This window comes from Melanotaenia boesemani, chromosome 13 (assembly GCF_017639745.1).
Source record: "Melanotaenia boesemani isolate fMelBoe1 chromosome 13, fMelBoe1.pri, whole genome shotgun sequence".
Lineage (NCBI taxonomy): Eukaryota > Metazoa > Chordata > Actinopteri > Atheriniformes > Melanotaeniidae > Melanotaenia > Melanotaenia boesemani.
This window is the reverse complement of record NC_055694.1, coordinates 22,787,987-22,801,886: the sequence shown is the minus strand read 5'-3', so window position 1 is coordinate 22,801,886 and position 13,900 is coordinate 22,787,987. Positions and strand designations below refer to the sequence as shown.

Genomic DNA, 13,900 nt, shown 5'->3' with positions numbered 1-13,900 from the left:
AATTTGATCTTTGTTTCCCCCTGTTGGTTAAACAATCCACTGTCAGAGGTAAGTGATGTAGTGTCTCATCAAATGTAGGTTAGTAAGCCTCATTTGTGCTCAAATAATCTTCTAGGTTCAGGATTCTGCCCTCCCTGCTGCTCAGATCTACTTTCGCTCTTAATATACTTTGTGTCAGCATGATGCCTTGAATTCAGCATTTAACCATTGCCAGCCATGGACTGGAACATCTACTGGTCAACTCATCTTCCACTCAAAGCAGTTTCACCCAGAGCAATGCTTAGCTTAGAAAAGATGTCTGTAGTAAGTATGTCATTTTAACTTTGGGTCTATGTTTTCAGCGATTTTTAGTTTGTCTAATGATGCCATTGCAGTTTCTTGAAGATTAATATCATTCACTGTAATGACTAAAGCAGAAGAGGAACATGGACAAAAAATGTGACATCTTTCCTCTGTGATCTCAAAGGATTCAAATTGAGTAGCTCTCAGGGTTTCTCTATGCACTATGCAAGTTCCATCTCTACTCCCAAGACTCCTCTCTGTGTGTGAGGTGTTTTAATGAGCCTCATAAATGTTCATTTGCCTCTTTCCTGAGCATCAGCGTGTGCGTGAGTATGACAGGGACAGAGGCTGACATGGGCTTTAGCTCATCATGTGAATGTGAGAAACACGTCTGAAATGGAGGAGGATTAGCAGGAGATCTGACAAAAATGATGCACAGATTATTGGAAAGAAGTATTGAGAACATAAGGTGAAAGAGTCATGAAAATGAAAGCGGAGAGTATTAGACATGCACAGGAAAGACGCAGTGGAACGTCATAGTGTGGACAATGGAGGCTGGATGAGAGTAAGAATGACTGATACGTGTGTGTGAGAGTGTGATGAGAAATTCAAATTTGACGACATGCAGAAGCGAGTGAAATGTCACAAGAAAGATATAAAAAGCAGATCAATGTTTAAACATGAGAACAAAAGATAAATATACATAGAGCAAACAAGGACAATATAAGATCATTTCGTGGTTATTAAATCCTAATGTGACCTGAAACTTGCACTTTTACAAGCACTTGTTCCACATCTGTCCGGCCCAGCAAATTTAATACCATATATTATCCAGGCCATTTTATATGCCTTCAAATAAACTGGATTATTTTCCTCTACAGCTTAATTATTAGTATTTTAAATGACTAGAAAGCCCAAAAATGCAGTTATATAGTTTTGATTTAAATTTTCCAGAAATATATAATATATATATATATATATATATATATATATATATATATATATATATATATATATATATATATATATATATATATATATATATATTTAAAACAAATCCTGGATTCAATTAGTTAAATAATGTTTTTTAATATCACAAATATTTAAGACATGCAAGATCGATTGAAAAAACTTCAAAAGCTTTTTCTTCAGTAATCAACAAATAAAGTGGTTGAGCAGTAACCTTCAAGGTTTATGAAACAGTGTATAGCACCAGCTTGCATACTTTTCAGAGAACACACTTCATGCTTGGGTTGACGCCATGTTTTGCTAGCTGAAATCAATAGTATATATAAATTGCGATTTATTTCAAAAGCATGAAATTGAGTTTCAACTACATGGTGATTTTACCTCTTTCACACCCAACAATAAAAGCTAAAGTGCTAAAATAGAGCTGCACAATAAGCACAGCCCAGAAACCCTTAATATTCTTTTCATTCTATAAAAAAAAGAAGCATCAACTATTCTCTGTGAAGGAAAACTAGAAAATTTAGATCTGACTGAACCAGTGCCAGCTGCCAAACAAGCAGCCCGCCAGCAACAAAGTGAAACACAGTTTCACCTTTGGCCCACAGACTACAAGGCCACCTGGGTCAACAGAACACGAGCACGACCCTGAAACATGAGCTCAGCTCAATGAGAGAAATCATCAACAACAGAGGCAAACAAACTCAGCTGTTCTCCCAAATGCTGCCTATAAATACCAAAAGATCTTTAGCTTTGAGCACCATCACAAACCGGGAGTGTCAAGGATCAATAATTTATGCAAGCAAGCGAAAGTCATCAGTTCCAACAATGCCAGCAAACAGAAATAGAGCATACAGCTTGTTTACAGAGACATTTCAGAAAAGGATTACACTGATTAATCAGCACTTGACAGCCATGCTGAAGAGGAAAACAAACAAAAAAAAAGTAGGATTGTATTGTGTTTTTATTTCAGTGACTTTGGAAAGAGAGAAAAAAATGAGATGGGCAGAGGGTGTGAATTTTTTAGCAGACGAATTGCACAGTATGGTGACTGCCAACAGCCGTGGCGTAGCTTCACACGGGGATTTCTGTTTCTTTTCATTTGGTTGAGCCCTGGATGCCTATCAGACAAATATCTACACACTCCACATGGAGCAGCAAGGACACTAATGACTGCCACTTCACATCTTCATTTACTCAGGAATATGTGTGAAGAAAATTGTGTGCACATATACTGTAATCCTAAAGATGCATTATCTCTTTTTCTTTCGCCATTTAAGAAAGCTGAACAAGCTGAAAACACAACATTTAAAGTATAAACACCTTCCCCACTGTCAAGATGGCGGCAGACAATTGCCTATTCATGCATTCAGCACTGGGCCACATTAGCATTTGTATTGAGAAATGATTCTGAATAACTTTTGAATTACTTTCATCTTTCTTTTGATCTCCATCAACTCCTGAGGAAAGAAATATCTGCCTCTTTAAGCAACTGGATATTAAGGATAAAGCTACTAAATACAAACTTAAAGAAGGACAATTTAACTTTTAACTCAGTAGTGTTTTAAAAGGCACCCAAGGCCAGTTTTTAATACACACATACTTGACTTATTAGGGCTGGAGGTCTTTCTGCTTTAAGTAATGTTGGCTAATGATGGTGTCTTTGAATCCAGTGTACGATTATGCTGTATTTGCCACTCTTAGCCACAGTGGTCACTGATTTTCTTTTTTCTTCCTGACATTTAAATCAACAGCTTATTAATTTCCCAGTGTTTTTTCTCTCTTATCATGCGTATCTCTCCTTTGATGCAAAGTTAATTGCTTCTTTTGGGAAATATCAGTTGAACTTTAACCCTTAAGCCTCGGAAATACAATATTTTATGAGCATCCTCTCATTTGCACTGGGGATAAGCAAGGATATAATTGAAAACAAAAACACTGTGAAAATAACATTTTCTTCTAATATTAATTCTGGCTGTCTGGTAGACCAGATGTTTTGTGAATTAAGAGTTGAAAAAGACTCTGGAGCCTATGCAAAGCATAATTTTCCCCACCTTCTCTTTAAATGTCCTCCAAGAGCTGCCCAGTATGACCAGAGAGGTCTCATCTCTGCCCCTGGGAGCTGCCCACCTGTAGGATTCTGCCGCCCTCACTGTTTAATCAAAATAAGGTTGATTTGTAGAGTTCAAGGGTGCAGCACTCCCATGGCTCGCAGCCCCTGCTAGTACAATTTAAAATGAGTCGACAATGCTGGCCCAGCGAGTTTGCACTGAAACAGAGCCGATATTTCTCTTCCTTCGCCGCTCTCTGTCTCAGTGTTACAGTGTGCATGTGTGTATGTCTCTAGCCTCATCCTCAGAGAAGGAAAGTACCATTTATCACAACTCTTAGTCTACATTGGCACATCCACTCAGGCTGAAGGATGATGGTTATGCCCTGCAGCTTAAAAAAGACACACATACACAAACAACACTTTCTATTGGTGCATATGGCTGATGTAAGTATCTTACCAGGAACTATATGAGTCACTGTAGCCCGCATTGAATATCAAGGATGGGTATTCATGACGCAGTTAATTTATTACAAAGTTACAATAGAATTGATCAGTAATATATTAGTTGCCTGTGGGGAGCCTCTAACGTAAACAGATGCTAATGTGACATTTAATCTGATTGGATGCAACTAGGGATGATTATTATCATCTGTATTCTCTCTGCTTCCAAGGTTTCAGTGGTAATTCAAGTATTTCAAGGCTGAGACAGACATTTTCTTGTCTTTTATCAAGAATAACATTTCCAACAGACACACTCCCACACATTTTCCTTTTTCCTTTATTCGATTTTTTTCAAACAGCTGTGTTTTGTTTTTGTTTTTTGTTTTTATTTATTTATTTGTTTTGTAAAAATGTAGCTGAAGGATATTTCTGACTCCAGTCTTTTAAATCAAACACAGGAAAGACAGGAGATAAAAATAAAGAAATTTTTGTGAACACATCTATCCTTAGTCATGCCTCCTAATCACTGTGTTGTTGAGAGATCTGGGGCAGATAATACATTTATGATGACATTTAAAAAATATATAGGCTTGACCTGCTATATCTGAGGACATAGCAGACACGATGTAAGTGTGGGTTAGTCAAGATTTATGATCCTTGTCTAAAGCGGATGGGAGGGGAGCTGTAACCATGTACAGGAGGGTGCTACAGGAGCTTCCTGATTCAGGCAGGAATCATTTTCAGGTCAGTTCTTGACTAAAATCCATTAATAATGCTTGCCTTTGACAAGTACAAACAAGCACCACATGTTTGATTTTCTCGTTGTTATCGTTTTTACATAGAAAAATAGCAGGTAATAGCAAAATAAAAAGGCCACATCATGTCAAGCCAGTGGGAGGCTATTTATCAAATAGCATCCACCCATATTCTCACAATTTAGACTTTCATTTTAAACTATAAATCAAGTTCATGGAGCTGTTTATAAATACCTTCATCATTCTGCTTTGGGGACACATACATACAGTACTTGGTCTACAGGGCTCTCATTAGTTTGACACATTTCACTGGGATTTTGTCGAACTAAGGAGCTCAAAAATGAGTCAAAAGCAGATATATCAGGACTAAAACAAACAGACTCAAAAACAGTTTCTTTCCAAAAGCAATAACTGCCCTGAACTCCTGTAGGACTTCAAATCTGAAATACGCTGGACACTAACAACATATGTGCAATACATTCTGTCACATGACATGTACAACATATCATGATCCGTGCAATAATACTTTGAACGTGCAATATATTTTTTTTTTCAGACATAGACATCATACTTATATCTGCAAATAACTAGAGTGTGCACATCTGTTTTATTTCTGTAAATATTTTATACCTTAGATCTTTTATTTATTATTTATTTCTATACTGCTCTCTCTGCACTGACACTGGGGATGGCTTAATCTCGTTGTACATGTGTATAATGACAATAAAAGGCATTCTATTCTATTCTATTCTATTCTATATTAAAAATGGCAGATGGTTTCTGGAAACTGTAAACATCAACTTTAGTATATATATAAAAAAAAGATCCCAGTTGGAAAGCAATCTGGTGTTAGCATGTAACTATTACTGGGGGTCTGTTTAGGTAAATGTGAAATAAACACTGTGTGCTGGATAATAAAACATATGTGAAAGCTGATACTGGATTTGATTGCTTCATATTGTGCTAACAGGTGTTAGCAGAGTTTGATTATGTAGATATAGATGTACATAGATACAGATGTAGAAGTACATACAATAATCCCTAGGAAAAAGGTAAAGGGAGTAGTCCTTTCAGAAAATACATCCCCTGCTTCCATGAGCTAAACGAGGGGCATGTTGAAATATTTTTTTTACACATTGAACACTTTGAACATTTTAAATATGACTTGCCTTTTCAAAAGTGATTACATCTAAATAAAAAGTGTGGCATCTGCAGCTTAACGATAGTATGTACAAAGAGTCTGCGGCCCATCTCAAGCTTTTTCTCAACAAATCATTACTACAAACTTGTCTCAAAAGGAACCAGCTGAATAAGCACATCTGCAGATGAAACCGGTGGGCAGATCAATAGCTACGTTTACATGGAGCACTTTTAATCCAATCGAATGTCCAATCAGAATAAAAATGTGTCATGTAAACATGTCAGCTGATCCGACTGGCCTCGATCGGAAAGATGAAGAGGGGTGGTTTAAATCTTTTCACGATCGGATCAGCAGGAGAATAATAACCATGTATAAGCTCATTCAGATCGTTCTGTGGTGTATGTTTCTGCACATGTTTGAGCCACGTGGTGGTTACGTGATGTAATGAGTTTCAGGGAAAACTTTAACAATGGCAGCAACAAAACAACATAAAACTGTGGCAGATACAATGTTTTTGTTAGAAACTGAAAGAGTTAAGGATTATTGTGCATTTTGACGATCAAAAGGTTCATATAACTGTAAACACGTCAGCTGGAATCTCCAATCAGATTGATTTTAGTTGGATAAGTGAAATATTTGTCCATGTAAACGTAGCTAGTCTAACACTTGAGGAGCCAGATATTATTCTAAAATCTGATACAGTAACATGAAGAAACAAACAAAACACAAGAAGTTTTAGCTTGGACCTGCAAACAGGATTTCCTTCTAAAATTGTTTTGGTAGCTACAAAGCTTGTGTAGGGTTATCTTCATTTTAAAACAAAGTAGGTACTGTTGTTGTGTAAGACACCTGTAAAATACAATAGGTGAAAAGGTGTCTTACCCCAGGGCCTTGAGGAGAACCTGGAGGAGTCATGTGTTTCTGACCTGAAAAGAAAGAGACAAGCAAAAAAGTTAACATTGTAAAGGAAAAACCAGTAAAGCTGTAGCTCTTGTTTTTAATTCCCACTAAAATCTTTGTTTACATGTCATCCAGCTACTTATCTCCAGAACACTGTTTAACAAGCTTAGTTAATCACAGCATCTTCCACATGATCTGCTTACCTGACAGCACAATTTATTTGATAGTTTTGTTGGACATTTAATGGAGTATTAAATTGTGAGAGGGGATGGAGGTTGACTGTAAAATGTCAATTTTTTTAATTGCTTTCGAGCTGATTGGATTTGGCATGAGCTGGCACCCTGAGCTGTAAGAATAAACCATAGCACTGTGTACTAAAAAAAAAAACAGGCTAAGTAAATAACTCAACTGAACACAGAAATCCCTCACTTTTTTAAAAAATAACAAATCTATCCAATTTCACACAGATCCTGAGCCAGAGCTGGATTTAGACAGCTCACTGAGTTTAAAGTCTGAAAATGCTTCCTTGAGTTTTTGGTTGGTAGCTGTGGTACTACTGAAATGAAAGTGTTTCCAGCATTTCTTTGTCCCCCTCTTCCACTCTTTCTTGTTCATTGCGCTGGGCTTGACTGGCCTTTTGGAAATTGCTCCAGTTGCCTGGGGTGTGTTGCTGCAGCTCCCATCTGTTCAGACTACATGCACACAGAGTGGACATGGTGCGGGACTGGCTGGCTCTCCATCACAAATGCGCTCTGGAAACCCCCCAGCAACCGTTTTCTTTTCAGGGCTTTCTGTTGTCTCACTGTTTTACTTCTGGAGCCCACGCAGAATTTATTTCCCCTCGTTAGCAGGACTGATGTGAAACTGCCCATTTGTTTGGGATCAATAAGATGTTGTTTTGGCAGCTGAACAAACAACCAGACGTGTGACAGGTGGATCGCATAGGAGTACAAAACAAGAGGGACTGACAAAGAACAAATATAAATATGTACACCAGATACATCATTAAAATTTATTAAAGAGCATCTGTGCCAAATCAAAAACATCTTTTCTATATTTCCTGCCTCTCATCTTGTTATTAGTACCACAGAGATATGTGTGAGGGTCACAATAAGAAATTCAGTGGCTAAATTATAGATTAATGGAAATGTATGGACTTGAGGAGAATTTCCATCACTCCAACTTGAAGTCACGTTAATGCCCATCATAAATAAGTTAAAAGTTCAGTCTGAGATTGGCAGTGTCTCACTTTGATGGTTGGTTGTGAAATGCAGTGAGCTCTTTTCACATGCATACATTTATCAAATACATGAATTACATATTTCGGACTGGCCATAAATTTTACATTTTTCTAAATAAGCTTTCTGTAATGGGAAGCAGCACACCTACTCTAAGTGCATGTCTGTAGATCCGTGAAATCAAAATCCTGAAAAAAAAAAGGTAAGTTGAGGATGACTGAAGAGTTGAAATTAAAAGAGATTCTCTCTCCTTTGAACACCATCCCAAATTGTTCATGCTTCTTGGGCAACCCTCTAATGACTCGTGAATACTGATTAAAATGCCATTAATAGATGTTGCCAGATGCCTTCTCTGCACACCCAGCAAAGTAAGCTCTGATCAATGCTGTTCTTCTCTCCCAAGATAAGTTCACAGTCTCATTAGGAGAGGAAATAATCAGGTATACAACCAGGGTCGACTCAAGTTCTTTTTGCTGTCATTAAGACCGAGTGGCTGCGTTTCAGGACGGGGAAAATTTCATCAGAGCTGTGTTTTAGTGGGAGACCTGTTTAAAACGTGGGATTCAGAACTTAAATTTGGACAGATATTGTGGCACAGTCAGGCCTTAACTGGAAAGGATGAAATAATGCAGCTACAGCAAGAGAAGTTCTGCAGCATTCATTGATATCCTCCCTTCATATCCTCCAATAAAACAGGGATATTGTTCAGGTTGAGTTTTACATTATTAATCTCTGCACTCGGAAAGCTAAGAAAAACCAATATAAGAAGCAAAATAAAGACAAGATGTCATACTACAAAAAATATTTTAAATACACACCGATGCTATTCCCCTGCAACATCTCATGTATAGAAAAATATAAAGTCTTAAAATGTGTGAGGATGTATAAGAAATATGGAGAAATCTTTGGCCCTCATTTTTCAAACAAACACAGAGATGAGCGTACATCTGATTGGAGGAATGATCAGTTGGATCTGCGTGTGATTTATCAAGAGATCAAAAGGCTCCATTAGCCAAAGCAATCTTGCGCAGAACTGCACAGGACAATTATGTCGCAGACTAGGTTTGTTTAATAATTCTGTGCTGTACTGCAAATCTACAATGACTCAAACCTGCGAACACAATCTCTTTGGTACCAAACAAGCACACACATAAACACACACTGTAATCAGAATAATCAGTTTTCAGTGACTGATTTTTCAACTCATAAAAATAAACTAATAACTTGTCTATAATTGCTCAGTATGTAGCTACCTTTAAGTTAAACCCTCAGGTCTTAACAGGCATTGTGGGTATATTCAGCATGGTGCCCTCTTATTGTTTAAGTCGTTGCTTGTAGGTCATTTTATGTTACTTGATCAAATTGTATTGCAAGAAGACCATGAGGAACAGTCCAAAGTTCCTAAAAAAGTCACCAAACTTGGAATTGCAGCCATATAAATAACATAATAATCAGCCATTTAGATCTTATCAGTCTCACTATTTACTATAAACATATTGATAATAGCATCATTTCTACAACATTTTAGTCAGAACTCAAACATTTAAAATAATGAGTGTGTGAAAGTGTCTTCAAGCTCCTTCTATGGGGCAGATGTGAAGATGCAAAGTAAGCCTTGTTCAAGGTTGAGAGTCCTTAATGGACAGCCAAAGTCTTTTCCTTGCACTTTGAGTTTATCCTTGTACTCCCCTCAGACACCAATAATGAAGCACAGCAATCATGCAGAGAGCAGGTGGTGCCACTGAGATAACGCTGCTGAGATGGAGGATGCATACAATGTGGAAAAGTGGCTAGTTTGATGCTTGATGCTCAGAACTTTGGCTGATAACTGTTGGTCTTACTAAACGCGCACCCATAAATAATTAGCAGAAACAAATATAACACTCGCACATTCTAATAGTAAACTTTTTCTCATGAAGAAACAAAATTTAAATCCCTCCAAAGCGCTATGCAGTGAGGAGCTAGTCATCTACTTCCTTAAGAAACACTCTTTACATGTGCTCTCTCCCATTCCATTCAAAGTAATTAATATGAGAATAAAAAGCCATTGTGGATTATATGACAATATTTACCCCGAGAAGGTGATGAGGATGATTTTCTCTGACGTGACACATCCTCCTGCTTTGTCATCAAAGATGCCTTTGGGCTGGATGCCTTTCTTTCTGGGCTGGACGCTAGCCAAAATGTTATTGTATCCTTTACCTCCAAGTCCTCCTTGAGGGGAGAAATTTAAAGATATTTCAGTGATACAACAATACAGCCACAGAATGAGCAGTTAAGATTCTGAAAGAAAGGGGCATAACTGAAGTCAGTGAGGTCTCGGCCATTAGACGGAATACAAGGTGTGCCTAGTGAATATCAAGTTTCAGCACACAGATGTGAAAAGTTACATGAAAAAACTTTTTTTTGCATATATATATATATATATATATATATATATATATATTATCCCCAAAAAGATGTAACTTGTAGATAATTATTTGTCATCTGTGGTAAAAATGTTCATGTCCGAACTTTATAGGATATTCAACTTTAAACAGACCTAACAATAACAACAAGCAGTGAGACAACAATGGCGTTTACATTTCAGGAGAAACACCTGTCTTCGTCTGTGTAAGTTCTGGATGGAGATGCAAGAAAGAACCTTTTCTTAATTCCTTTCAATGCATTCTTTGCACTTTGGTCTTTCAACAAAGACATCCCCTTTGTACCACAGTGTTACCTGAGCTATGCCTGGAGCTGAGATTGGTGCAGGACTCTGAGTTTTGGCAGACACCTCTGTGCTGTAGACCATAACTCCATGTGGATTTGGCTTTGCACCTCCTTGCAGAACAAGCTGTATCTCTTTGCTTTTCCAGTCAGCTGGCTCCTGGAAGGGGCACCAAATCCCCCAACGAAGGCACTGCAAGAAGGCAGCTCGAGATGTGGAAGTAGCTGACAGCTGTGTGAGAGGAGAACAAAAATTCAGACCATGACAATTTATTTCCGTTCATAAACTAAAACAAGATAGGAAACAACCCTAATTAGCTGTCTTGTGACTACAGAGTTAAAGGAAAAGTGCTGTGTTTGGTTTCTGCTTTCAGATCCTGGTTTGCAATTTTCCACAAGAAAGCTGAAGATGTTGATTAAATAATTAAAAGTAATTTCCTCATTATAGACATTGTCAAAGAAATTAATTTTTAAAATATCTGCATGAGCGGACAAAATTTGCTGTAACCCTTTCTTCTTCTAATGAACAAATTATTATGCAGTACTAAAGCAAATGACTACCAAAAAACAGAACAAAACACACATACACAACATTATAAGTAAAATGAGGAAAAAGCTCTTCAATAAAAACATTCTTTAATAAGCATATTAATTAACTTTATTAACTTCATAGGACAGGGAACCACAATTTTTTAATGTATTATTAAATCAAAGAAAAAATAAAATTATAAATCACTTATTTTATTGTGACTATTCACTAGACAGCCTTGCTGTGTATGATCATGATTTACAATGGAGGCTGTTGAACCTGCGCTTCAACCGTCTGAAGAAAAGTGAAACGGCTTCTTGCTTTAAATCATCCGCAGGGGAACTCAAAGGTTCTACTGAATCGATTCATGAGCTGGTGAGCCTAAAATGATTATAATCAATCATAGGAAGAGTGGTACAGAATACGCAAGAATCTTGCAAGTCTGCATTGTTTCAAGTCAAAGTGAAGCACATAATGATTCACTGAACGCTTGTAATTCCTTTGAGAGCATTTTTTTTTAAACAAGGATTACAATAATCTATTACTGCAGGTCATCATTCATTAGGGTACTGCCTTTACTCTAAATATCATGCATTGGTAGATTCTGGGGAATTTATATAATGGGAACTCATGTAATACTTCTGAGGCTGTTTTGTGGCATTATGACCACTTTAAAGTGCTCTGAAAAGGGTTTACCAAAATGAGAAAAAGTTCCTACAATATAGTTTCTGTAATTATATTTGGCCGGACCACTGTAGCTTTAATTAGGGTGAGCTGTCTTTTTTTTAATCTCTCTCGCTCTCTCTCTCTCTCTCTCACTCTCTCTCTCTATCACACTCCCTAAACCACTATTTCACAAACTGGTACATTTTCACATTGCCTTGTTGGAATATTTATGTCATCAAAGGAGAAAAGAAAAATCTGCTAATGGATGAACCCAGTCATCCATGCTGATATTATTTTGTCACATAAAGAAATAGTAAACATAGACCTGAACAACTGCAGCAGCCTCAGATCATCAGTTTTAGCACTCATTATACCCATTGTGATTTTGTTTGCTTAAAGCAGACCAATAATTTGACCTTTCTCAATTAAAGTAACTTTTGTTTCCATAAGCACAAGATTTGTCTACTGACAGGGTTGTTCAATGCATCTCTTAGGGTCAAAAAGCCAGCTGACAGCTAAACACACACACACACACACATATATATATATATGTGTGTGTGTGTGTGTGTGTGTGCAATACTGCACAACTGCACAAGGTGGTTTGTGGTTTGGCCACAGGATGAGACATCAGCTTTAATGTTGCCTTGTAGCCTGTTAATAAGGGAAAAGTCTTTTTCTCCAACATTTGCAGCATAGTTGACTCTCAAAACTGCTTTACAACAGCAGAGACTACAGCCAGATAACATATGTCTTTACCAGGCTGTATATTATCAAACACACGGTGAACAAAAAAGAGATTTCCAGTGAGCTACATATGGAGTATTTCAAACGAAAACGTTATCGACTTTATTGATTTATTTAATCCATTTCCCCACAGTTCTGTATCCCTGGATTGAGCTGGACAGATAACGGTGATATACTGTATTTTACTTGCAGTGCCCAACAGAGAAAAAACAGGAGAGATGTATGATGCCAAACACACCAAATGCAGGAAAAACTAGACTAGTAAATAAACACATACCCTTGACAACAGGCTGAATCAAAGCTGTAAGAAAAAAAAATCACCTATGTGGTAATACGATGCAAAATCGCACCCCCACACCTCTGAATATAAAATATGTTTAATACTGGCATGAAATAAGAGCTTATGTTTGTGCTGTAGGTTAAAAAAGGACATATAAACAACATTTAGTTTGTTCCTGTAACAGCCATGGCAACAGCACTTGTGTTAAATTTACATACTGCTGGTCAAGTTAGGAAAAATGAGGCTGGTCAAGAAGAAAATAGCCAGTGATTAGCTTTGTTTCCAGTCTGACTCTTCCACATTATCTTAGCTTTTACAGGATGCATGACTGTGAAATGTTTTTGTAAAAAAAAAAAAAATCAAAGAAATGGATGTTAAAATACTATAGAAATAGGGAGGGGAGTGAAAAAATTAGATAAATGTGAAAGTCATTTGTTTGGACTGATAGTAATTTTACAAAGTGGTTAAATGTTACAGGGATTCTTAGTATAAAGTATAATTTTAAGATGAACTGTTCACAAAATTATTGAATTAGTTTATTCAAAATAAAAAACAAACAAATAAAATATGAATGCTCACATATTATTAAAACTTATCCAACTTACAACAACTTACGGAATCATATGTGTTTTCTCTGTTAATAAGCTACCTGTCGTTTGTTACTCCGATGATCAGAGTGCATATTCTTCATATTATTCTAGGAAACATCCACTCTCACAATAATTATCACTGCAACAACTGCTTTGAGGTGTAAGCAGAAAACTGGAAGACATAATGAACCTTATAACACATATATTTTTTGGATAATAAAAGGAACAGACTGTTGTTTGCCATTACTGTATGTTCTGTCTCCTCAGCCAGCATAATGACAATTACTGTTTATGCTGTTCCCGCATGCTTAAATATCCACAACTCCTATGCAGTCGCAGGTGTTTAATAATCAAAAAAAGAACAAACAAACACACAGTTGTAAGCAACAAACAAAACTTGCAGCCTTGTTAACCTTTTGTGAAACCCCAAGGCTTAGTAAGATCAGATTCTTTGTTTTTTGTATTAACTGCAGTGCAACGAAAATCGGGGAAACGGTTGATAAGCTGTCAGTACAAATGCATCTGAATTTAAAAACTCTAAACATCAACAAGATCTTCATTTAAGGATGTAAACATGTGTTTATTCTTCTTGCTTACTCCTTGATG

General features: G+C 36.9%; 1 protein-coding gene across 2 annotated transcripts in view; it reads right to left on the bottom strand.

Moving 5' to 3' along the window:
• Window positions 1-13,900, bottom strand: part of nphp4 (nephronophthisis 4) — a 184,646-nt gene that overhangs the window by 79,236 nt on the left and 91,510 nt on the right. For both annotated transcript variants that reach the window (XM_042003774.1, XM_042003773.1), the window contains exons 10-12: window positions 10,499-10,717; window positions 9,849-9,990; window positions 6,521-6,564 (exon numbers count right to left, since the gene is read on the bottom strand). In XM_042003774.1, the coding sequence (XP_041859708.1) occupies window positions 6,521-6,564; window positions 9,849-9,990; window positions 10,499-10,717 (405 nt within the window). The remainder of the gene's footprint in view (window positions 1-6,520; window positions 6,565-9,848; window positions 9,991-10,498; window positions 10,718-13,900) is intronic.